The sequence below is a fragment of the Terrapene carolina genome, unplaced genomic scaffold, assembly GCF_002925995.2.
Source record: "Terrapene carolina triunguis isolate 2854851 unplaced genomic scaffold, T_m_triunguis-2.0 Scaffold210, whole genome shotgun sequence".
Lineage (NCBI taxonomy): Eukaryota > Metazoa > Chordata > Testudines > Emydidae > Terrapene > Terrapene triunguis.
Window position 1 is genome coordinate 36,504,204 of NW_020664561.1, and position 27,170 is coordinate 36,531,373.

At 40.6% G+C, this 27,170-nt stretch overlaps 1 protein-coding gene across 5 annotated transcripts in view; it reads left to right on the plus strand.

Annotated features, from left to right (window-relative positions):
* Nucleotides 1-27,170, plus strand: part of LOC113407191 (transforming growth factor beta receptor type 3-like) — a 177,695-nt gene that overhangs the window by 144,198 nt on the left and 6,327 nt on the right. For 4 of the 5 annotated variants that reach the window (XM_026655334.2, XM_026655336.2, XM_026655331.2 and 1 more), the window contains exons 8-16: nucleotides 251-440; nucleotides 3,518-3,840; nucleotides 5,472-5,624; nucleotides 8,035-8,175; nucleotides 8,296-8,469; nucleotides 13,587-13,886; nucleotides 15,319-15,439; nucleotides 21,738-21,779; nucleotides 24,103-24,210. In XM_026655334.2, coding sequence (XP_026511119.1) covers nucleotides 251-440; nucleotides 3,518-3,840; nucleotides 5,472-5,624; nucleotides 8,035-8,175; nucleotides 8,296-8,469; nucleotides 13,587-13,886; nucleotides 15,319-15,439; nucleotides 21,738-21,779; nucleotides 24,103-24,210 — 1,552 coding nt within the window. The remainder of the gene's footprint in view (nucleotides 1-250; nucleotides 441-3,517; nucleotides 3,841-5,471; nucleotides 5,625-8,034; nucleotides 8,176-8,295; nucleotides 8,470-13,586; nucleotides 13,887-15,318; nucleotides 15,440-21,737; nucleotides 21,780-24,102; nucleotides 24,211-27,170) is intronic. The other variant, XM_026655333.2, reaches the window with a different exon arrangement.

Genomic DNA, 27,170 nt, shown 5'->3' on the forward strand with positions numbered 1-27,170 from the left:
AAAAATCAGGTCTCTTATTGTGGTTCACCTCAATTTATGGCTAATCTCAACTCATGGTCTGAAAATTATATGGTTATATTAAGGGTCATATGTTTGTCCCTGTGAACTTTTAGTAGGAAAGGGTAAACTATGTTGACAAAACCAAATGCAATAAATGTTATTCTTTCGCATTTTTCAATTCATTTTTCTATGACTGGAAAAAGCTTCAAGTGCCAATTCACGAACCAACCTATTTCTGTTTTATGTGCAGGCACCAAACAGTATTGGCTTTGGAAAAGAAACGGAACGATCTATGATTATGACTAAATTAGTAATACCTGATATTCCCTCATCTCATGAGAATTTGATTAAGTGGGCTTATGACCATGGCTATAGCCCAGTTACTTCCTACACAATAGCCCCTGTGGCTAATAGGTTCCATCTGCGAATTGAAGACAGTGGTAAGTATGAGGGTGGATTTTTATCATATACAAAAACATACCATACTCTTAGCTAAGTGACATTTTGACAGAGCCTCATGTGTTTGAGGTTTCATTCGCTGGGATCTCAGTACTTCCAGGCTCAAAGTACCAAGGGAGTTCACATCTTCCAATCAGCAAAATCTTACCAAAAAAAAAATTACGAGAGTTCTAGTAGGAAACCCCTGGAGACTGTGCTATTACCTGAAATATTGGTGGAATTGAGTAGCTGCATTTACCACAACCTGAAGCTAATACAATTAACTGTACTCAGTGGTCTCTGGAATTAGGGAGCACCAATGGCTGGACAGGTTGTTAGTCTGGTTTTATCTTTCAAAAATGTGAACATAATGTTTCCCTGAGTTATTTTAAATGGTTTACACACAAAACTGTCTCAACAGAAGAGCCTGAGCAAAGATAGTAAATCAAAAGGCTTTTAAAAGATAGCATTATTGGGCCAAAGTCACTGATGACAAAAGTGGGTCCAACTCCATTGAAACCAGTTAAAGAATAGTCACTTATACTAGATCTGAATTTGGCCCATTGAGAATAATGTTTTGCATAATAAAAAAGCTTATGTTTGTGTATCTAGAGTAGTTGTATGGCCTCCAGAGAATTAACTGCTTGAAGTCAGCTGTTGTGATTTCAACCCTGAATAACAATGCAGAGTGCCTCGGGGAAATACTATTCTTGTTTGCCCACCAGTGTAAATCAAGAGAACTTTATTGAATATTGAAGTTACCCTGGTGTACATCTGGAACTCCAGTTGAGTTAGTTCTGGATTTACACTGGCAGATAACAGTAAAATTTTACTCCAGGAATTTGTGTGACAGCAACATTGTTGAAGTGAATATACTGCATTAATTGGTTGTGATGTTTCCTTCTCATTTGTTTACCCTTTACAGATAATAGGCCCATTCCTCAAAGTCCTTTTTCAGTCCTTACTGAAACAAAATTCTAGCAGTAGATATGCCTGATTAAAGACTTACAGGATTGGGCCCGTCATCCACTACTGCACTCTATAAAGGAAAAATTGTTGTAGTTGCTTTTGCAGTCCCGCAAGGACAGTTATTCTGGATAATGTTTGTCATGGTGTCTAGGATGTGGCTCAAAACCAAGAGTGCCTAAGTCAGGTCAGCCTGTCAGAAAACAGGACAGATACCCCAAACTGGTGGTATATTCTATAATTAGATTTTACCAAACCAGTACCAAATGTGTACTCCTGGATTACTATATTAGCCTTACCATGGAGCCACACAAAAGCCCCTTAGGCTCTCCATCGCATCTTGTCACTCAGACAAACTGGACTTTGTGATGAAAGGTTATTAAAACTAAAATTCACCTCACATTAGGTTCTTCCAACCCCAAAGTGTCAGTCACTCACCCCAGGTCAATGGATGCTCTGGATCTCGTACCAAAAACAATGCTGACAGCCAGGGTCTTTAGCAAACTAAAGAAAAATAAATGAGTTATTGAGAGGTTAAAGAAGGTAAAATATAGAACCGGTGTGTCAGAGTTCGTAAATCCAATTGATAGCAGAGATGTAATGTCTGCTAGATCCCATAAGTCTCTCATGGTTTCCCAAAATAGTTTTGGGGACCTCTGTCTTGTATCTGGAACGCCCCCTGACAGCATCCAAATAGATCAGAGATGCAGAATTCATCCCAGAGTTCCTTCTTGTAGTTGAAAACAGTCTGGAAAGTGCTTTTAACACAGCATGGGCTCTCCCTCTGTTGACTAAACAGACAAAGTTCGTGTATTTTCCATTTTTGCTTAATGGCCCTTGCTTTGAAGTTAAAAAACCTTTAATTTACATTTCCAAGGCTCCAATCTCCAATGGGTAAACATAATGTAACGACAATGTGATAACCAGAAACAAATCTTCATTAGTTTTCATGTAGTTTTACACATCAAGTAAATTCACATCTAAAAATTAACACACGTTATTGTTTTAGGGTTAACTAAGTACAAGGATAGCAAGCACAGGAAATAGACAAGTGGATACAATAACATTAGTATTTCCTTTGGATCTATACTAGCAAGTGAATTAGTTTGCACACACTATGACCTTTTATCATTTCTTTGGTATTCATACACAAGTGAATTCCAATTATAAAGAACTTGATGGGATAGAATACAATACAGTTTGCGGATGACACTAAGCTGCGGGGGAGAGGTAAACAAGCTGGAGGGTAGGGATAGGGTCCAGAGTGACCTAGACAAATTGGAGGAATGGGCTAAAAGAAATTTGATGAGGTTCAACAAGGACAAGTGCAGAGTTCTGCACTTAGGAAGGAAGAATCCCATGCACTGCTACAGGCTGGGGACTGACTGGCTAAGCAGCAGTTCTGCAGAAAAGGACCTGGGGTTTACAGTGGACAAGAAGCTGGATATGAGTCAACAATGTGCCCTTGTTGCCAAGAAGGCTAATGGCATATTGGGCTGTATTAGTAGGAGCATTGCCAGCAGATTGAGGGAAGTGATTATTCCCCTCTATTCGGCACTGGTGAGGCCACATCTGGAGTATTGCATCCAGTTTTGGGCTCCCCACTACAGAAAGGATGGACAAATTGGAGAGAGTCTGGCAGAGGGCAACTAAAATGATCAGGGGGCTGGGGCACATGACTTACGAGGAGAGGCTGAGGGAACTGGGCTTATTTAGTCTGCAGAAGAGAAGAGTGGGGATGGATTTGATAGCAGCCTTCAACAACCTGAAGGGGGGTTCCGAAGAGGATGGAGTTTGGCTGTTCTCAGTGGTGGCAGATGACAGAACAAGGCACAATGGTCTCAAGTTGCAGTGGGGGAGGTTTAGGTTGGATATTAGGAAACACTATTTCACTAGGAGGGTGGTGAAGCACTGGAATGGGTTACCTGAGGAAGTGGTGTAATCTCCATCCTTAGAGGTTTTTAAGGCTTGACATACCTGGCTTGGATGATTTAGTTGGGGTTGGCCCTACTTTGAGCAGGGGGTTGGACTAGATTACCTCCTGAGGTCTCTTCCAACCCTAATCTTCTATGATTCTATGATGATGATTTGATTTACTCTTTTCTGTTTCTAGAAGAGATGAATGACGAAGACCACCCTTTTCTTCCCCCAGAGCTGACCGAACTGTCAGATAACCCTCTGCCTGCTTTGAAGGAGCCCACATTAAGCGACGGCCTGGGTTTTCCTTTTCACATTAACAGAGGAAGGCACGATAAGGTGGGAGAAGGAATTTCCTTACCAAGGGATACAGAAGACACAATAATGAGTCGTTTCTATGAGCAACTGCTTCAAGAATCTGAAGAACCTGAAGAGGTGCAGGGAAGCATTGATGTAGCCCTCTCAGTAAAATGTGATGACAAAATGATGACTGTTGCAGTAGAAAAAGACTCCCTGCAGGTTAGTCTGCTCTCTTAATCCCAGACTGTGAAACACTTTACAGAAGGCCCGATCCTGACCAACCGTTACCCATAGCCACATTCCAGATAACCCACAGATTGAAGGGGAAACATATGGCAAAAATTCTTTTCCCCAATTCTGGGTTCTGGCCTGTCCCAGAATTTGTAGACAGGTGGTTCTACAGGCTCTTCATGACCGGAAATGTGAAGAGGCAATTGCTGGATGCCGGAGACTAGAGATTGGGACTGTGATGGACATCCACTATGATCCATAAAAAATGGCATTTACAGCTCTCCTACCACCCACCATCTACACTGAGGTTGCTTGTGCCTTAGGGAGGAATAATTTGCATTGTGGATGGAAGTCTTGTACAGAATAAGGCTTTTTTTTTTTTTTTTTTAAGTTCAGTTTTGGCCAAACAGTGAAGTTCATACTAGAATGAAAAATACAGTAACTCCTCACTTAACGTTGTAGTTATGTTCCTGAAAAATGCGACTTGAAGCGAAACGATGTTAAGCGAATCCAATTTCCCCATAAGAATTTAATGTAAATGAGGGGGTTAGGTTCCAGGGAAATTTTTTTCACCAGACAAAAGAGACACACACACACACACACACACACACACACACACACACACACACACACACACACACACACTATAAGTTTTAAACAATTTAATACTGGTACACAGTGATGATGATTGTGAAGCTTGGTTGAGGTGGGGGAGTCAGAGGGTGGGATATTTCCCTTACTGCTAAATGATGAACTAGCAATTGGCTGAGCCCTCAAGGGTTAACTCTCTCACTCTACAAGGCAGCGGAAATGGAGGGAGATATGCGCATTTCCCCTTTAAGTACACTGCCTTGATAATTAGATGAGCTTGCTGAGACCGCAGCTGCTGCAAGCTCCCTCCATCCTGAGCCCTGGTGTGTCCCCCTTGCTCTATGGAACTTGGGGTAAGCGGGGTGCAGGAGCAGGGGGGAGGGGGACACCCTGACATTAGCCCCCACTTCCTTCCCTCCCCCCCCCCACACACACAGCAAGCAGGAGTCTCGGGGAGCAGCTCCCAGGCAGAGGGCAGGAGTAGCACATGGCAGTGGGGGGGAGGGACAGCTGCAATTGCTAGTCTGCTGGGCAGCTGCTGCACAGGGAACTTAGGGAGCGGGGAGCTGATATGGGGGCTGCCGGTCCACCCTGGTTCCAAGCCCCCACCAGCTAGCTGCAAGGGGCTGCTCTTCCTGCAAGCAGTAGACAAAGCAGGCGGCTGCCAAACAACTTTAGAAGGGAGCATTACACAACTTTAAACGAGCATGTTCCCTAATTGATCAGCAACATAACAACGAAACAACGTTAACCGGGATGACTTTAAGTGAGGAATTACTGTATAGCTATTTTCTTTTTTTTACTCCATGTGATGGTTGTCTCCTCTGTTGTTCCAACAACTAATGTCATTGTGTGACAGTATTTTGTAGTAAATGTCACAGGACATGCACTTCAATGGCAGTCTTATTAATAGTCATGCAAAAATATACTATGCTCTACTTAAAATAAGAGTATAACTTGTAAGTATGTATCTCGTGCAATTGTATTTTCTCTGAGGTTTCAGCCACTTATGCAATGTCATTGTTTAGGCTAATGGTTACACAGGGACAGAACTCTCACTACTAGATCCTGCCTGTAAAGCGAAGATGAATGGTACCCATTTCATTTTGGAATCTTCGTTGCACAGCTGTGGGACTCAACAGATAGACTATGCCTTGGATAACATAGTTTATTTTAACTCTGTGAGTATTTTACAAGGAGAGATGTTTTTCTTTGCTGTGTATTGTTATGGTACAATAAGGCTATAAGGACCAGATTGTGACTGGACCTAGTATGAGTATTAAGGAGGTGTGCCCCCTTCTCAATCTTTTCATGCCCAGGCTAGGGCCAGTCACAGTTACAGTCTCTGAACTCAGGAAAGTGCGAGGCTGCTCCTTCAGTGTATTGCTGGGGGCACATGACATCCAAAAGAGAGTGGGAGGAGATGGGAGTGTGTTCCCCTCTTCCGTGCTAGACATTGGAATAAGCCAGGTGCACTGTGGGGAACTAGCTGCACTGTTCCAAAATATGATGCAGCCTTCCTTCATGCACCATGCTGCTTGGAGAGGGAGGCACAAGTCTTCCCTGAGCTCCCCCAGGGCAACTCTACAGTACCCCCTCACTACTAGCACAACTTAGCCCTGAGCTGGTATGGCAACAAAGATTTATGATCACAAAAGAAAATATAAATTAAAACTCCTCCTGTAGGGAACACTTCTCTTCTATAACTTTGAATGAATAATGCCCCTGAAATTGAGGGAGTGGTCCAATCTGTGCAGGCTTCTATCTTGCTCTTTTGCCATTCAGTGAAGGCCTGGGCTTCTCCTGAGCACAGATTGCTGATCATGGCAAATTGTGTGGTGCTATTTTACAATGGAACAAGTGCCCACTAAACCACACATTTTCACTTGTGTCCACTAACATAATACCTGAACCCAAGCCTTCCACAATGAAAGGCTGGTGGACTCTACCAATAAGCTCCTCAAATGTGCTTTCAAGTGTGTTTATTCTCTGAATACAGGAAGGCAGTATTGTACGCTGTTGTGTCACTTGTTACTTTTCACATGAGCATTAGCCTCATTACAAGTACATGTTTTAAAATAAATATTCAGTGCTCATCTATTTGTGTGCAAGACAGGCCTCGACTTCAAGTTTGAATCCAAGTACAGAATTCAGTTCCCCAACAACTACTTGAATGGGCACTGTGGGTACCCAGATAGCGAAGTGCTGATCTGAACATCCAATGTGGGCCCCCCAGTTTGAAAATTGGTTTCAGAATTCTCATACAGTTGCATACTTGGAATGTAATCTGGATATGGGTATGTAAGTGACCACGTAAAGAATCCCACTTTGCTTCTAGGCTTTCTACTACAAGAACTTGCACAGTAGTTGCACTGTGAACTTGAATAGATATTGGCCAGGCCAACAAGCACTAACCTGTTTTACTCTTTTGGGGGTTTTAAGCACATTATAGTATCCCTGGCAAACAAAGGAAACCCAAGGATAGCTACAGCCACTTGATCAGACCTAGCCTGGCTAAAAACTATTCTGTACTGGCAAGACCTTGTAGCTTTTGACTTAGAGATGGGCCCAAACCAAAAACCTGAATCTAAACACCCCAAAATTGTGGAGAAAATACATCTCAATCTAAACTTTGTGTCTGGACCCAGTCTGTATAGTGGGTCAAACCAAAACTGATCCAAGCACCTCTCAGTGAAAAAACTGATTTGGAGCTCCAGGTCACTGTACAAGGTCCTGAGCTTCCCAGCGTTTGGGAGAATTCCCACTGAAAGGTGATTCAGCAGTCTGCAGAAAGGGTGAGGTGTCCAAACAGTTCAGAAGAAAATGTCACTTGTTAGAAGCTGTACTATAGCTGAGAAAACAAAGCTGAAGTTGTGAGAGAAGCAAAAGAGCAGTGGAGGAGCAGATGGGGAAACACAGAAGCTCAGTGGTGAAGGTTAGAGAGAGAAAAGCAGAAAGAGGATGCGTGGAGCACCAGAGAGAAGGTATCTCAGAGGAGAGGAAAGAAACAGTGGGGGAGGGGAAAAAGAGGGGTCAGGTAGGGGTCCAGAGAAGAGAGACGTGTGAAAAGGGATAGCAAGTTTTCCAGCTTATGTCGTTTAAAAAAAACGGGGGGGGGGGAGGAGGATACAGAGATTTTACAGGAGAAAATCCTGCTACCTGCTAGAACTTTTTGTGATTCTTCCGGGAGTCAGTCACTGTATGTTGGAAGGTATGTTAATCCATTTCAGAGAACCATTTCTTTTAGCAGTGTTGGATACAGAAATACCAGAAGCAGAGTGGGACTGCTGGTATGCTCATTTACATACCAATCCCCAGACTGCTTTTCCAACATAGAGAGCAGTTTTACGGCTCTACTGGTTTTGACATCTAGGAGCAAACTGATGGTTATTCCACATATATAGTATACATACATAAAATGCTCAGTGCTGGGCTGCAGGGATGGCGTGCTTTCCCCAGCTGGTTGGCTGCCACAACTTCTTGGTCTTCATGTTGTTCTGAAGAAAGGAAGAAACAATTAACATGAAAAGAGAATCACAATCACCTTTGTAGAAAAGCTTTTAGTTTTCACTTCCCACTTCCTTTATGTAGATTGTTATTCAGCTGTCATCACCAGTGGAAAGTAGTGGTTGGGGAATTGATGATGAAGATGTCGAATCGGGTGATAATGGATTTCCAGGAGACACTGATGAAGCAGATGCTACCTTTCCAAGCAGGCCTGAAATAGTTGTGGTATGTAATACCTTATATTTATTTTGAAATTAAAGTTTTTAGCTTTGGGCCTAATTCTGCTCTCATTTCCATACCATGGGGCAAAAGTTCTGGGATTTATTTGTATTTCGTTTGTTTTAGTTTAACTGCACACTCCACCAGGCAGAGGGTGGCAAACGCTTACCTAATCCTGCGCCTCCTGAACCCCGCATCAGCAATGTGACCTTCAACATGGAGCTTTATAAAACAGACCTCTTCTTCGCTCCCTTACAAGGACTCTTCTCTGTTGCTGAGAATGGACAGATTTACGTTGAGGTAACAAACTTTGAAAGGCTTTCAGATTAACCGAAATGTTCGGCAAGGCCATGTAAGCTTAGCCAAGTTTGTGCTTGCCTGCAGTAAACTGGCATTGTGTGATTGCCTGTCTCAGACAGATGTGTACTTCTGTGATTTCAGAAAAGGGACATCATAGGTTAATAAGACAATTCTTTGTGGTGAAGACCAAAGAGTCCTCTCAAAGTGGGTAAATCCAACTAAAAGAAGTCTGTCAGTCTGGTCAGATCTGCAGTATGGAACAGTACTTGAATCTGGTCTCTTAGCTCTTACAGACCTTTATTGGATAATTACAAGCATCGGTACATAGAATTTTCAGTGAGGAATGAGTTCATTTTATACAGAAATATAGCTTAGCTACATTTTCCAGGTGAAGTTATGTACAAAACAGTTACAGCTTCCCCTTCCCCCCACAGGTTACATGGTGGAGGAAAGGGTCTTAACATTGTCGTCATAATTCCATCTCACCTTTAAGCCACTTCCAGTCACATTTTGGTATACCAAACAGGTGTCAAACTTCTTCTCTTGTACAAATTATTGTTTTCATTCAGTGGTTGTTAACATATATGCTGTGAAAATCTTTATATTGGATATGCATCTGTGTTAGTAAGATACCAACCAAGTAGAATGACAAGAGAATATCACAGGAACTTGCCCATGTACTTAGAAGACCTTAGAATATAAGGTCCACTATATAAGCAAACCTTCTTTAAACAGAAGTACATCTTTCTAGCAGTAATTACCAGTGATATTTAACAAACACATTTGGGAACAATATTCAGATATGATTTTTAGTACTTTCAGTTAGTGTAACAGTTCATTTTATGTGCTCTGTAAATGTTTAGTTGCCTGTTAGTCCTCTACCTATAAAAATTACTTTCTTTCAAATACTTCAAAATTCTATAGTGAAAAATACGCTAAAAGAAATTGAAGCAAGGTTAAAATGCATCAAAATTAATTAAGGTGGCTTTTTTTTTTTTAAAGTAAAAGGTATTAGTTTTTCACTTGGACAAAGATTGTCAACTTCCTTCGGCATTCTGGGATGAATCCCTCTGGCTCTGGATTTGTCTGGTCTTGGAGTTATTTCTTCAAATACATACTTTAATTTCTTTATCCTCTGTCCTGGGATGAGCTTGATTTTTTTCCCTCTGTTTCTCCTTTCTGCACAGTGGAAAATTAGTATCTGTTTCAGGCATTTGTTCCTCCATCCTCCACTGATAGAAAAAACATTGTATTTTGTTTGTTTGAAAAATGTCTGTCTCTTTCTTTCGTCAATAAATTACTCATGCATAATCTCTAAGGACCTGGTACTTGTCTCTCCTGCGTAGTTTCTGTTTCTATAAGAATTGTTTTCTTTATTGTAATCACTTGTGCATTTTTCCTTTATCTCTGCTTTGTTTTTTCTTATCAATATGTTAATTCTATAATCATCTCACATCCTGTCTCTGTAGATCTTGTTTATCTTTTTTCTTATGTGGTGACTTTTTGCTCATCCTTGCTCACCTACTTTTCTTCTAAAACCACTTGTGTTACTGGATGAAATTCAGAATGTTATAATTCATAGAGTTTAAGGCCAGAAGGGACCATTAGATCATCTAGTCTGATCTCCTGTATATTACAGGCCATTAAACTTCACCCAGTTACCCCTGTATTGGGCCCAACAACTTGAGTTTGCCTAAAGCAATCTTCCAAAAAAGCATCCAGTTTTGATCTGAGGACATCAAGAGATGGAGAATCCACCACCTCCCTTGAAAGTTTGTTCCACTGGTTAATCACCTTCACTGTAAAAAACAAAAAACCCATGCCTCACTTTTAATTTGAAATTGTCTGCCTTCAGCTTCCAGCCATTGGTTCTTTTTATGCCCTTCTCCACTAGATGAAAGACCCCTCTACTATCTGGTATTTTCTCCCTGTTAAGGTATTTATACACTGTAATCAAGTCACCTCTCGTTCTTTTTGATACACTAAACAGATTGAGCTCTGTTCCTCACGTTAAGGGATTTTCTCCAGCCCTCCAATCATTTTTGTAGCTCTTCTCTGCACTCTCTCCAGTTTCTCAACATCCTTTTTAAAATGTGAACACCAGACTTGGACGCAGCCCCTCAGCAGTGGTCTCACCAGTGCCATCCAGATAGGAGTAGGGAGGTAATTTTACCTATGCGTTACTCCCCTGTTTATACTTCCAAGGATTGCACCAGCCCTTCTTGCTACAGCATCACACTGGGAGCTGTTGAGTTGTTTGTCTATTATGATCCCCAAATCCCTTCCAAGTCACTGCTTTCCAGGATACAGTCCCCCCTTCTGTAGGTATGGCCTGCATTCCTTGTTCCTAGATGTATAACTTTGCATTTGGAGGTATTAAAATGCATTTTGTTAGAATGGGCCCAGCTTACCAAGGGATCCAGATTGCTCTGTATGAGTGTTCTGTCATCACCATCATTTACCGCTCCGCCAATCTTTTTGTCACCCACAAATTTGATATTTACTTTCAGATCATTGATAAAGATGTTGAACAGTATCAAACCCAGAACCAATTCCTATGGATCCCCACTAGAAACATATGAGGATTCCCTCACTGACATCTACTTTGAGATCTGTCATCCAGTTCTTAATCCATTTAATGTGTGCTTTATTGCTATTGTATAGTGCTAATTTTAATCAGACTGTCATGTGGTAGCAAGTCAAACACCTTACTACAGTCTAAGTCTATTACATCTATGCAGTTACCTTTATCAACCAAACATAATATCTTATCAAAAAATGAAATCAGAATTGTTTGACAAGATCTGTTTTCCATAAAACCATGTTGACTGGCATTAATTATATTCCCATCCTTTAATTCTTTATTGATGCAATCCCGTATCAGCTTTTCCATTATTTTGCCCAGGATTGACATCAGGCTTACTGACCTATAGTTACCCAGGTCATCCCACTTGCCCTTTTTGAATATTGGCATAGCATTAGCAGTCCTCTAGTATTTTCCCCAATGTTCCAAGATATATTAAAAATTAACATCAGAGAACCAGAAATCTCCTCAGCCAAATCTTTTTGGACTCTTGGGTGCAAGTTATCTGGGTCTGCAAAAGGTTTGGTCCCATAAGATGATGTTTAACATCCTCTTTAGTTAGAAAATTGTTCATCATCCTCATCTGATACAAGTGCATCATCCTGCGTCTTTCCAAATACAGAAATATTTATTACACACTTCTGTCTTTCTTCATCAGTAAGTGTTATCAACTACATCTGGTAATGGGGCTGTACCACTGCTGGCATTTCTTTAGTTCATAACATACATTTTAAAAACTCATTATTGTGCTAAGCCCTGCCAGCCATGGATTTTCCCCTCGTATCTTTAGCTTCCATTATCAATTTTCTGCATTTCATAACTTCTAATTCGTGTTGCTTGCACTGTTTTCCCTATCTGTTTTATACCGTATTGCTTTTTATTTCTAATTACTGCTCTCACTTCATCGCTGAATCTGTACCAGGCTCTGGGAACAGGCATGCTCAGTCCTTTCAGTGGGTATATACCACTGGGACGTGGGGGAAGGGATTAAGAATGGGCATGCTCAGTAAATGATACAGGCATCTAGGAACTCGGGAGGGAGTGAGAACATCCATTGTTATGAACAGAACAGTTATCACATCTAAGAGGTATTGTTACTGACTTCATTTATCACCTTTAAATGTACTTTTTAATGTAAGAATATCCCATGAGATGAATGGGCCAGTTCACACTCTGAGCCTCTTATCTGCTGCAGAAGGGTGTAGATTTTGCATTTATCAACACCAAATTTCATTTGCTGCAGTGTTACGCATTCATCTAGCTTGTTTGGATCTCCCTGAGGAAGCGTCTGCCCAGGTTCACCTAGGAAAGTTACTAAGAGAAATCAACCAAGAGTGTGAACACCCTCCATCCCACCTCTCATGGATGCTCTCATTCAGACGCGAAGTGACCTTGGGGCTTGTCTATGCATAAACCACATCTGTCCTTCCTACTGCAAGTCCTTTTCATTCAAACCATTTCGCCTTTCTGATCCTCACCCTCTATTTCCTGTTCTTAATAACAGATTGTTTCTATTGTTTAGATGCTTCAACCACTTTCTCCAATTAAATTAGTGATTTTGCTCTGCATACTTAGAGGGAAAAGGAGAATTTTCTGTGCAATCCACTGGCTCCAGTCTGAGATTTCTTTCTAGACTGTAGAAAAGTTTGGCAGGTTCTCCATTGGATGTATGCAAAACGCATGCATGCATATGGCACATTTTTGTGAGTAGGATATTAAGGCTAGTGAGACTCTTCATCATGCTGTTCTGATAATTAGGGGCAACACTCCAGTTTTTTATAGAAATAACATGCTTAATGTGCATGGAAAATGTAAATGTACCTGTATAGTTCCCGCCCCCCCAAATTGCTTTGTGGCATTCGTATTCCAGTTGGGCTGAATAATATCAGTGCACTGAGGGTTGGGAATGGGTTCCCCCCTTTCCCCCCATAAAAGAATAGAGTCACTGTCTTTGTAGCGATCACACAGAAAATATTACAGCTGCATAGCTTCTTGCTAGCCTGCTCCTCCACAGAACTCATAAGCCCCACCCTTGCTTCAAACCATGACCTCTCCACTCTGCCTCTGCATTCCACTCTGTGTGTGCATGTATTTATATTTAAGTGAAGATTTATGCAGATACAGCAGTGAGGAACTTGTAATCAGCTCCCATAGCCTTCTACTGTGGTTTGTAAACTTATTGGGGGAGTGGTGTTAGTGTCCTCCCCTTTCCCAAAAACTCAGTTCAGATATAGCATTCATTCTATTGAGTGGGCCTACTTTTCACAGGATATTTCAGGTGAGTTGGCTGAAGTACAGGGAGGGTTGACCCTCCAAAAAAAATCACATGCTAGGACAATGACTAAGTTGGATTTGAACCCACAAAACTTGTCGTCCATCCTTTAAGTATCTCCTAGACCGTACATCCTCATAATTTAGGCTTGAAATATTTGATTGGAACTGGCATCTGAAAACCACATAATCATCCAAAATGTGAATGCTGCTAACAAAAATGCCACTGCTAAGTTTTTAATAAATTGTTTTTCATATGCAGGTTTCTGTGACGAAAGCTGACAGAGCCCTGGGTTTTGCGATCCAAACATGTTTTGTTTCACCATATTCAAACCCTGATATGATATCTGATTACACCATCATAGAAAACATTTGTCCTAAAGATGAATCTGTTAAATTCTACAATGTCCAGAAGGTGAACTTTCCTATACCACATGCACAGATGGACAAAAAGAGGTTTAGCTTTGTGTTTAAACCTATATTCAACATCTCATTGCTCTTTCTTCATTGTGAGCTGACTTTGTGTACAAATAAAGAAAAAGACACTCAAGGACTGCCGAAGGTCAGTAGTTTGTTAACTTCCTTAAGCTTTCAGATTTAGATAAAAAATGAGAATTTTTACAAGATAAGTTCCAGATCATAGTAGTTCCTGGGATTAACTTTTCTATTTGAAGATTTTATAGACTTAGATTAGTGTAATTAACATTTTATCAGTGGACCTGATAATTTTTATAGGCTCTTTTTACTCAGAGCTATGCTGAATCTTGATCACATGGTTGACATTTTAAAGTGGAAAATGTAAGTAAGTGGTTACATGTGGTAACCAGAGATTGCTTTTCATTAAGGGAGTGGTCCAGATTTATCTGTTCTATTCAGATAAAATAGCAATAGGATAAACAAAATTAACATTAATTTTCCAGAGCCTGCTGAGATAATATTGTAATTGTTTTTGAACATCCATATGTGAATTGTAAGGTTGGCCCATCTCAGGAGGACATTGATGGGAAATAAGTAAATATTATCATTTGTTTTCCAGAGTTCAGTGTGGTTACTTTTTTGGATTTATAGTAAATTCTCTGTATTGAATGTTCACTCCAATATATTTAAGTAGAATTAACATTTCCTGTTTGATTATTGTGAGACTGCTGCCTAACTATTACTTTAAAAATAGTATATAACTAAAAATACATCTTTTTGTCAAAAAATGAACTGTTAGGTATTCTGACTTTATTCAGACGTTTGGGACTTACCTGCATAACTTCTAAAATTTGAGTTATTTGTAATAGTTCTTTAACATAAGAAAAGACTCATACATTATTGATCTGTATATGCACTATATATGCACTAGTGAGCTACAGAACGGCCCCCGGATTTTCAAAAGTGGACTCTGTTTTTGTTCTTGTAAATCTGTGTGTCCAAATTTTTCTATAGAAGCCTGGATTTGAATAGACACACAGCATTTATACATGAAAAATCAACTACTCAATGAGTATAAAAGCTAGCTGTGACAAGTGAAGGTAACTGGGGTGAGAGCTCTTTGAAGATATTGACCCTCTATGTAATTAACATCAGCCTTTGATATCCTAATATGCAACTATTACAGCAACAATTCAATAGTAAAACTTTCATAGAGTTTTAAGTAATGTAGCACTAAGGCACGTTTACATCTTAAGATGCAGCTGAGAATAGGGTGATCAGATAGCAAGTGTGAAAAATTGGGATGTGGGGGTGGGAATAGGGAGAGTAATAGGATTCTATATAAGGCAAAGCCCCTAATATTGGAACATCTGAACATTCTAGCTGAGAATAAGTTTTCTTTGCCAGTGTATTACAGAGATTGTTTTTTTGGAGGGTTGATAACGTTCAGATCTCCTGTTTCTCGTTAGTAAACAATACTGAGCAAACACTGATAATGAGGCAGCTGTGCAGCTGCTCTGGCTGATACTGTATTTTATTTTGAGTGAATCCCTGACCTCAGATGTTTCCATCCACAGTGCATTCCTCCTGATGAAGCCTGCACCTCGCTCAATGTTGATATGATCTTGGCCATGATGCACAATAAGAAAACTTTCACCAAGCCCCTTGCTGTAATAACCCATGAAGAAAAGCCAAAAGGTACCAATGTACATTTTGAACTTCTTAACATCACTTTGTTGCATTATACAACATATAACCATTTGTATTGCCAAAAAAGATAGCTTTAGGCATATACAATTTTATATTTTAAAAGGTACCCTTGTTCTTATAAAATGTGTTCATTTGTAGACATTTGTGTGGCACAGTCCACCATGTTATCTGAATGCCCGCAGTTACTTTTTTATGGAAATGTATTTTAGCTACTGTTGAGAAAGGAATACTCTTCCTATGCTTTACAACAATATAGGTTTCATAAGTATTAATATAGCAGAATTGCTTCTAGCAATTCATTCTTGTTTGGAAATTGAAAGCAATTCTTTACTATCTGCTGTATAATTTCTTCTTTGTGGCTGAAAATATTTAAGCATGGTAATTACATTGAAATTTCAATGTATTGGAAATATTAAAGCTTGAGGGGTTTGTAAAGTAAAGGGGTAGCCACAGGGAAACCAGCTCCACTAGAAGATTAGATCAGTAAGATGAAGAGATGAAACTGTAGTGTTTCATTGGTTTTCTTGGGGTTTGTTTAACTCATTTAGCATTTTTACAAAAAACTCCAAGTACAGAGTCATGAAAATTTGTCGATTCCTGGGTGCTGTGCTGCTTCTAATGCACATGATTCTTTGTCAAATAGTCCATTTCTGCCGTCTTCCCAGCAGAGGCAGTTAGAGCAGACAGCATTATGGCTCTACCTGCCAAGAAGTCTGGAGGCAAAGGGGCTGACAAGGTCTATATAGAAATGACAGCCCATCCACATTTCTTCAATTCTTTTGTCTCCTTGTTCTTGTAAACATGAAGCATTTGACTTAGTTCTCTTCCTTTAAGAAAGGAAAAGAAAAGTCTAAACACTAAAGAGAGGAGGTTCAGGAAGAAAGGAGAAGAACCTGGGTAGCAGATAGAAAACTCTGTTTCTGTACTAGATGCTCTGAGCAAGGGTAACTGAAAAGGTCTAACCAAAAAACAGTCCAGAGTCAGCAAAACCCTCACTTAAATCCATCCTTCAGATTTCTGAACTGATTCACTTGTAATCAACTGTCTTTTGTCCAGGGAGCTCCTTCAGCCTCCAATAGCCTGTCTGATGCTGTCTCCCCACTGCAGCTTGCTCTTGGGAGATAAGGACTCTGCTCCCTCCTCACATCCCTGCCAGCACCCACAAGTCTGTAGCTATAGGTCAACTTTTCTGCTGCTTTGGAGCTATGAGCAGCTCAGGCATTGCACATTTGATACTCCTATCCGTCTCCCTCCTGTTGTTGGGTTATAGCACATGCCTTTGCTGCCTGTGCCACTCACACTTCACAGGCACTCTTCTCTGGTGTTTCCACTTTGATTCCATGGTCTAGCTTTTCCTCCATGGCTCATTCAAACAGCTGGGCCTAGCCTCCTTCCTAGCAATCCCCTGTACCATGATCATTCCCTTCATATGAGGATCCACCTGCCCAAACTGGCTTCTCTCAGGCTCACTTAAAGCTAACATCAGAGCCATCCTGCACTCTGTGCCCTACCCATAATCCTGCCTCTACTGACATCTCAGATTCCTCAATCCCTGTCTGGTGCAGGAAATGCTCCAGGGCAATAGCCAGGAAGATGACTCAGGTCCAGAACTCACCTAGTTCCGGAACCCTGACACCATTCTAGACTCCCTTTCCTGACATCCTGCTCAACTGCTTGTGATTCTGAACCTTTGTACTCTGGCAGTCTTTGGTGTGGAGAGCCCCAAAGCTCTGCCCAGGAATAAGAGTTTTAAACAGGACCCTCTTCAGAGGTTCAAGTTGCCTTTTCTCTCCACCCTTCTAGCCTCAACATCATCCCTGCCCTACAGAGGCTCCCTGTCCTCTGACAAGCCTCTGACAAGCTTGGGTATTTCCCATGTCCTTGGTGGGCACTAACACCCTCTTCCCCATCTCAACAGTCACTCTCTTCAAATTAGCTTATTCTGGAGTAAGAGCATCCACACACAGAGCTAATTGTGAGTAACTCCCCATGTAGACAAGCCCTAAAATACCTGGATTTTTTTACTTGGGGGGAAAAAAATCTCACTTTTAAGGAAGAATCCCCAGAAGCTTACTGACACAAACATTCCAAGTTATGTAGGAACCCTTTTTACCCAGCATGCTAGACACTTCTCACCCTTTTAAGCTGGTTTCCTAGAAGCAGCTTCCCTTTCTCAGTGCATAGTCCCTCCTCTGCTTTCTCTTTCAAAGCTTGGAATATTCTGAGTGTGGTTGGCCATGATGACAAACAGGAAACTTGTTTCCACTTTTCTAACCTTCCTTCCCCTATGAGTGGCCATTTCCCCACCATCCTCTTTCACACTCTCCATCAGGAGAACATCTTACATTTGTGGGGCTGCATTCTATGGTGACAGCTGGGGAAAAGACACTGATTGCAATTGCAAGAGAATTCGCCTTCTCCCCCAATCATTCAGACTTTTCTGGCATGATGTGTATGCCTTTTATTTACTTCTCCCCCTTCCTCCTTGCCACCCTTGCTGGTGGCAGGCTTTCAGAGTGTGCACCTCACACCCCAGGCTGAGAGAGTGGTTGCTTGTGAAGCAGAAGTATTACTCTCCTGGAGCTCTAGGCAGTCCCCTAGTTCTCCAAGCCTATGAGTGTGTGATTCAGGACCAGCAAATGGTAACTATGGTGACCAAGTAATGATAGCCTATGTAAACATCAGGGCAGTATCAGTTGCTTCTGTTTCAGGTACTTCTGAAGGACACAATCCTGTCTCTACTCATTTCAAGCAGTATATCTTGCAGGGAAAGATCAGCTCTACTGCAGACTGACTCGGCAATCACCAGCTAATTTCCAGAAAGCCAAGTATTCCTGAGTTTCTGCCAGCACCTCATGTGTCTCTGTTAGACCCCCATAGACCAATTCAGTTTGAGTCAGTGCCTTGTTCCCTGTTACTGCTCCTTTGAACATTAATAAAACATTTGCATTGTTCATTCTCTTTTAGCTCTAGCATTGTAGTTTAGAGGGTTTCAGTAGCTTCACTTGCAGCTCAAAGTCTTCCATTTGCATGCAACGTCTGTTTGAAATTTTGGAATGCTTTCCAGACAGAGTCAAAGGATGGGGGATCAGAAATCCTTTAACCTCAGTGCTGCAGTGCATGCTTTTTAGTGTTTAAACAGCATATGGATTACATGGAACATTGCTGGGGGACATAATCAACAACTGTTTTTGTTTAACTCTGCAAGGAAGCCCATGTCTTTATGCAAATTAAATCCACTAAGAATTAAAGGCAAGTATTTGATTGGTAAATGCAGTACAATTAAAACTATGCTTTTGGGCCTGATTCTGTACTCTTTCCTCAGCAAAACTCCCACTGATCTCAGTGATTACCCATTCCTGACAGAACACATTAAACTGGGTAATTGATGTTTATCCTTCAGCAAACAGGTTTACACCCAGAGCTCTATTCTCCTTTTGGATGTGCGGGGCTGTGTGTGCAACTTCCATGGATAACTTCAACTGGAGTTATGTCTGTATAAAGAGTACAAGGTCTAAGGGTATGTCTTCACTACCTGCCGGATCGGCGGGCAGCAATCGATTGATCCAGTGGGGGTCGATTTATCGTATCTAGTCTAGATGCGATAAATCGACCCCCGAGCGCTCTCCTGTCGACTCCTGTACTCCAGCTCGGCAAGAGGCGCAGGCAGAGTCGACGGGGGCGCGGCAGCAGTCGACTCACCACGGTGAAGACACCACAGTAAGTCGATCTAAGTACGTCGACTTCAGTTACATTATTCACGTAGCTTAAGTTGCGTAACTTAGATTGATTCCCCCCGCCCCAGTGTAGACCAGGCCTTAGTGTGTAAAAGTCAAACCAGATTTACTAGGAGACAGTTGCTTGATAGACTCTATTGTTGCATTGTGGGTGATCTTGTCTAAATGTTTGGTGGAACTCTTCCCAGCATATTGCAGATTTTGAGCATAATGCACAACTATTAGCACCTTAACATCTCTGATACGCAGTTGTTCCACAATGAATCAAATGGCCCTTTTCTAAAGGGTAACTGCTGTGATTGACTGCACAGTGAATCTGTAAGATTGAGAACAAATTATATTGCACTACTAAAATAAGAGTATTTGCATCTTAGAGATGTCAATTATCATTTGCTTTGATGTGGAACAGGCCAGCTTTCATGGGTATTGTTACAAACCATGTTATTGGAACTATTATGTTACATCTGCTCTGTAAGTCAAATGAAGACGCTTGTACGTTTGACATTTTGGGAGCCAGCACAAATTGTTCAATGCAAAGGTGTCTGTTTTCTTCTCCATACATCATGCACGTGACTTCCATTGACTGTAATGGAAACCATGGCTGTATATTTAGAGGAAAACACCCCCTTCTAGTTTGCATTTTGCTTTATAGGTTTTTACAGGCTTGCTTCTTCACCTTATTGTATCAGATTCCCATGAAACCTCCTAAAAATGGCCAAACAAATAAAATTTTTAAAAAAATTATCCATATCCTGGCATCTTTAAGTCACATCTGTTCTTTGGCACAATTTAAATGAAAGGTGTAGAAAGAAATTTATTTAAAGTCTATGAAATTGAACTTTTCAACAGAAGAATATATGTCCATTTCACTACTTGTTCAGTTTATGCAAGATGTGGAAAATATTGGGGAGGGGGGGGTTCAGTGAAGGGAGCAAGATCACAGAAAAGAGGTCCTGAGCCACTGACAAGCACTTTTCCTAAACCAAGATATAGAAAACCATGTGTGTTACTTAAAGCTGGCATCTATTATTTTAAAATTATACACTTTTCCTGGGCGCACTCACCCCTCTTGTGTGGCACAAAGCTGCAGCAAGCAACACACATTAATGCCAAGGAACTGGATAACTATTGCAGTGAATTGGCAATGTTGTTGTTTGTTGTCTGGCAACCTTCCTATTCTGTGGAGAGGCCAATGACAGAATTAGCATGGAAAATTGATTCCTGTCACCACTGGAGACACTCTGTTTAGTCCAAGGTTGGGATATGCTAGCTGGATATATGGACAAACTTATAGTGCTGCTACCCATGTTGTACTATTTCACTCTCTAGTGTTTCAATCCATTGCCTTTCATAAACATTACATTCATTTATACTTCTGCTTTGACTTCCATTTGATAACTTGTTAGTATATTCACAAACCAAAAAACTTACATTTTGAGAAAGCTAAGGTTGAGATATTAAAAACAATAACATATTCCAAAATGTATGAATAAAAAAAACACTTATATCAGGAAACAAATTCTTAAGGTCACTCAAAAAACCTTAACATTGTCCCAATTTCCCCATTCTTGTTTTAACATGCTTGTCTAGTCCACTTGCCATGGATGATATATTTAAAAATAAAAATAAAAAGATAGCCACTTGGTAAACTACACTGCTTTAGTTTATTCTCGGAGTAAATAAAAATGGTTTGGATATTACAGCTATGTGTTTCTGAGAGGAAAATGTAATGAACCAGATATAGAATTTTGGCCACGTGGTACCCTGTGTAGTTCAAGTTAGTTAATGCAGTTGCTACTGAAGAGGTTTGAAACACGAATCCTGGCATATAAATACATGCTGGATAAACAATACAAAGAAAACTAATAACTTTCAATATATTTTGAAACTTCTAGAACTGCTCTTGCCCCTTGATCAAAGCAAATTTTTTCCAATTGTTAAAAGATATAAAAATATGTATCATTACAGTACCTTGCCAAATCTTCTCATAATGGAAGCATCTGGTACACTCAAACATGTCAGAATTTAAATTCTTTGGGCAGCTTGGTGATCTAGAGATTGCAACATGGGTTACCAAACACAATGTTTGAATTAGAATCCAAATCTGGGTTTCTGGCTCCTCAAGTTGGCCTTGGGTATCCTGAGAGGAAGGGGACTCCTGACATCTAATAGTTCCTCCATGGAGATACCAGGCTTGTATATGAAGAAGGGATACCAAATAAGAGAGAGAGTAGGGGTAAAGATGCATTTTTAAAGACAGTTTTGTATTTCTTTCCATTCCACGTTGATGATGATTGATTATTATTTCAAAATAGTAGCTTTAACATCATAGCTATGATTTTTTGTCTTCCAGTATAAATAAAATAGAATACCAAGTAATTTATGCACATCACAGAGCACAGTGGAAATGTACAAATCAAAACATGTGCATGTAGACTTTCCTCCCAGTGAGATGCTGAAGATTGCTTATATAGTGTGTGGTATTTCTATGGAGCATCATACAATTAATGTGTGTTTTGTTTTTTTGTTTTGTTTTGTTTTTTAAACAGGTCCACCTACTCACAAGCCAAAAGGCAATGGGATGCAGCCACGTAAGTTATGCATATCTATCTACTTTGTTGATCTAACACAGGAGTTCTCAAACTTCATTGTACCGTGACCCCCTTCTGACAACAAAAATTGCTATACAACCCCAGGAAGGGGGACTGAAGCCTAAGCCTGCCCCAGTCCCGTTGCCTTGGGCGGGGAAGGGGGGGAGGGGCGGCAAAGCCAAAGGTGAAATCCCAAGAGCTTCAGCTCCAGGCAGGGGGTCTATAACCTGAAGCCCTCGGGCTTTGGTCCTGCGCAGTGGGGCTTGGGCTTCAGCTTCAGCCTCAGACCCCAGCAAGGCTAACGCCAGCCCTGGCAACCCCATTAAAATAGGGTTGCGACCCACTTTGGAGTCCTGATCCATAGTTTGAGAACCGCTGATCTAACGACTTCCAGACAAAAGGTTAAGTCAAAGAGAATTTATCGTAAAGCTTTTTAAACTTAGAACAGAATTAAGTCTTTGGTTTTAGTGCCCCTGGGGACAGTATCCCAGATCCTCAAATATAGTTAGGCACATGACTCCCAGGATCTGGGCCATGCCCACTAACTTTAAGAGAGAGGAATGCATGAGGGGAGAGCAGTAATTTGTATAGGTGATTGCAGTACTCCAACATCCAAGACCACCACAGATGTGATAAAATGTGGCTCTGACTTTCACTCTGAGTTCAACATTAGCTTTCACAACTCCCCTGACACTGAAAATCTCAACCATGCTAAAGGGCCCAGTCAGCTCTTGAAGAGAGTGGGTAGCACCAGAAATACATCGCAGATGGGAGGGAAGGAAAAATGATAGCTGAAGGGTGAGAATTTAGAAAGTGAGGAGTGAAAGAAATGAAGGGAAAGAGCTTGTCTCTTTGGGTCTTGGAACTAGATTCACACAATGTGGCACAGGGAATGATAAAATTTACCTCCCTCCACCAGCTGGGCTACCTGTGTCCTGCTATGAGTGGGATCTAGTTGTCAGTGAACTGCATCTTAAGGCAAGAAGATGATGAGTTGATCTCTGTTTAACAAATACAATTATAGTTTGGATTTAAAATAACCAAACATGAGCAAGTGACTCAGAAATGTCAAAAATAGGAGAAAACTCCAGTGAGCCACTACCTGGGCTGTTCTTTCTGTCCCAAATCTGGCTGCACATACTCAGAAAGGGATTCTGAAGAGCTCCCTTAGTGGAAGCAGGGGTCTTAAAGGTATAGTACCCATGCAAGTGCACCTATCAATGACAGGGAAAGCAAGTAGAGGTGCTGCTGCCTGCCTTTTCGAGGGAATTCTGCTGGATGCAGGAAACTAGGTAGAAAGAAGTTGAATTGGAGGAGATCTACTAAGCATTCCCTGGCCAGCCTCCTCCATGTCCCCCTCACCCACCAACACAGACGCTGGGGTGAATTGGAGTCTGTGTGTTCAGTTCTTTTCCATTATTTACTCAATTACTAAAAAGTTATTCACTAGCTTAAATCATTTCATATGTTTATGGGAGACATTAGAAATACTACATCTGAAATTAGTCCTAAGAAAAACTACAAAAAATAATTGATTCAGTATGAGAACCATATTAAGGTGTCTTTGATCAAAAAGAAGAAATATACAAGACAATGGCTGGAAGTTGCTGTAATTGTGTAAGTAACATTTGGAGACATACATTCAGGAACCAGATGCAGTACCGTACAAACTATACTGCATAAAGGTCGCCTCCCCTAGAAACTGATTTTTTTGTTCTATTTTTGTGATCTGGAATTAATTTGTTATTAAGAACATTGCCAAATATGAAAAACAATTGCTCCTATTTATGTTTTTGCTGACTTTTGAGCTGGCACCACTTCTTACTTAACAGCGCTTCCGTTCTCCACCTAGATATAGGGCTGAAGTTGCAGAGGATATAGAGTAAAGTTGGCTTGAATGGTAGGATATGAATAAAAAGTAATCTTTTAGCAAGACTTCACAGCCTTTTTAAATATATATTTCAGTTAAACCTGACATTTAACTGAAAACAAAGAATAATTAACAAGAACCTGAGAACACTTTGAATTCATTCCGGTTTTGCTAGATTTGGGATGTTTTGAGCTGGGTTTTTGCTTTGTGACTCGGAACAGTTTGTTAAACTAAAGACATTCTTCATGCTCACCTCTGCAAGCATGTGCATTGCTTGTCCTCCTTAGACACAAATCACAGTAATCTGCTAAGTATCATGGGGCTTTCTTTTCTTGCGTTTAAAATGATGGTTAATTAAATATGAAAATGTCACAAAACTCTGTGTGAAAAAGGGAGGAGACATTTTTAAAAGTACTATTCAGCATTCAAAATGAAACTGATTTTTATTTATAGCAGTTTTCTATGGTCTGGACACTCTGACCGTTGTGGGCATCGCCTTTGCAGCATTTGTGATTGGAGCACTGCTGACAGGAGCACTGTGGTTTATCTATTCTCACACAGGTTAGTACAGTTGTTTTCACCAGCTTCCATTTGGCATAGCACACTGCAATGGAGGCAGTGAGATCTAATGCTTATGAGTCAGGAGACTAGGTCTTCTTTGCTGCTTTCCACGTTCTCCCTAAGGTGCTTTCCAGCAATTCCCCACAGCAGACTGAAGGTGTTAACCAGGTAGCTGTATCTGCCCCTCTAGGTAATGGGGGGGATATTATGTCTTTTGATATTTTGTTTAGAAACTGGGAGATTTTTCGACTGCTAACCGTGAAAACTTACCCTGGGATCTGAAAATCCAACTGAGATTTTATAGCTCATGTGCCATCACCAATAAAGATTCTGTAATTGGAATTTAGTTAATTCTACTGATGTGTGAGCCAGAAGAGAATCCATTAAATCTTTTTAGCTAGTAAAGTAAGCAGATGTGACTTTGACTACATACCAGGAGCAGATCAAATGACTAAAAAGATGCCATATTTACATAGGCCCTTTTCTGACTACAACTGCAATTTAAAATGTTTCGTAGGCTTTGTTTACCCAAAACCTTGCATTGGTTTAATTAAAATTCTCAGTTTTTAAAAAGTTAAGCTAAATTTATAGTCACTGATAGCTGATTTAAGTGTGAGCCAAACAAGAGTTTCCATGGTTTTAAGTAAATTGATCTGAAACCCAATTTTAGTTGAACTGGTGCAAATTGCATGAAAACCAATCTTTGAGGAACTCCTATCCAGAAGTTTCTTCCATGGCAAACTAGATAAATATGTCCTTAATCATGGGCTAGGTTGTCTGCTGTGTCCTCTGAGACATGCCGCACAGGAGGAGGAGGAGGGGAGGCACAGGTGGCTTTACATCACCTTTTGCTCCACTTGGATTCTGAGCTGCCACAGTAACTAGAACTGCCCTGGTGTATGGTTAGACCAGCACCATGGACTATTCTAACATGCAGCAGCCTTGCCTGGGCTTCCTATGGGCTGCTCTCCAGCCCAGAATCCCCAGAGTAGTCTGTGCTCTGGGCCACTTCCACTCCTGGCCACCCAGGGTTGGGGCGGGGGGCGAAGAACGGTGAAGTGTCAACCCTATGCTGCTCTTGGGTCAAGGGACTTCTCTCCTAACTTGTTGCAACTGCTTCCTGCCACTGGAGCAGGGTATAGGGGCCAGAATCTGGCCTTATATAGTCAAAGCTTCTGTAAACACTATAAGCTCAGAATTTAAGTTAACTGGCAGAAATCTACTGTTTCCAATTGATTATACAACAGCTTTTGATAAGAAAATTAATATTTCTGAATACATTAGCTGTGTATGAAGCTGATTTGGAAGCCAAAAGCAAATTTGGGTACCTCAAAGGGTGTGATAAATATAAATGTTCCATTGCTGGAACATGGGGGAAGAACGGGAGATACAGTTCCTGTAGGTAAAACATACAAGTTAAGGAAAGAATCTCCAATTAGATCACTTTAACAAAAACAAGTTTAAAGAATTTTGGAATGAATTAATGTTTTGTTAAGCCTTCATCCTTTATCAATAGATATTGAATCGCTGTTCAATTATAGAGATACCTAGAGGGACGTGTGTTGTATGTCAGAAGTTGTGTGTTAAACTTTACAGTATTAATAAATAGCAGCATTACACAAGAGAGAGTAATTAAAATTGACAAAATCCCGTTGTCAAAAACAATGGGAAGTTGACATAATAAATCCTTCAACAAAATGGAATTTGGACCAACCCTATTAAAATAATTAGTGACTAACTACATCAGTCATAGTTACCATGTAAAATAGCAAGTGGAGCAGCTGTTCTGACTTTCCTTATTGACTGAGAGACAAAAGTAAAGGGGAAAAAGTGTAAAAAGAAAGAATAAAAGGGAAGCCAGGAAGCAGGCTCTCTAATTCCTGGGATTAGAGAATTTTAGAGATTAGATATAGGGGCCAGATTTTCAAAGGAGCCTCAAAATGGACTGCTGTTCCTGTGCGCACATTTTCCCCCACACACAGTCACTTGCATCTACAAATTGGGATTTGTAGTAGAGATTTGCTACCAGGGACTTCCCCTGGCCACCATAACCCCTCGGTGGAGAATTGCAGTGGACAAGATAATTCAGCCCCGTCTGAAAGGCTTTGGGGTCTGCTGAAGACATTTTTGATTAAAACATAAATAAATATATAGCTAAGCTGCATATCTTAGATAGGGTCCTGTGTGTACTACAGCCATATAATTCACCCCTTGTAATTGGGATTCCAGAGCATAATCCAACTTTCATTTTACATAACATTATCTTTCAAAAGTGATGCCATGGTTTCATTCTAGGTTTGCAGGCAGCGTGAAACAATCTCTCTTAGGCCTGGTCTACACTAAAAACTTTTACTGGCATAGTAGTGATGCTTGGTGTGGGGTGGGAGGGGTGTTTAAATTACTGTTGATACTGGCAAAAGCCAGACTGTAGATGCAGTTATACCAACAAAAGAAATACTTTTGCCAGTTTACCTTATTTTGTTTGGGGAATTGGTATAAACTACATCAGCAAAAGAATTACTTTGCTGGTATTAGCTGTGTCTACATTAGGAAGGCTTGCTAGTATATACCAGCAAACACTTTCTAATATAGACCAGGCCCTAAATGGATGAACTCCCCCATTCATCTTAATGGGTTGTTAACGCTGAAACCAAAAGATAACTGAAAATGTAGAAACAACATAAAATAAATGCAATTGAATATCGAAACAAACAACTCAGTAGCTTAGTTATTGATTGTATTACTCATTTTGATTATTTCATTCAAATAACATTTAAAAAAATTATCTGAAACTGCTGCAAAGTTTCCACCAGAATGTCAACAAAAATCTAGGAGCTTTACTGAAAAATTTGGGTCCAGTTTGCCATTGAGCACACAGGGCTTTTTGTTCAGAGAGTACTAAAGGATGGAGAGGCAAAGAAGAGAGCAGGGCAATTGAGAGGTGCTCTATCCTCCTTCTC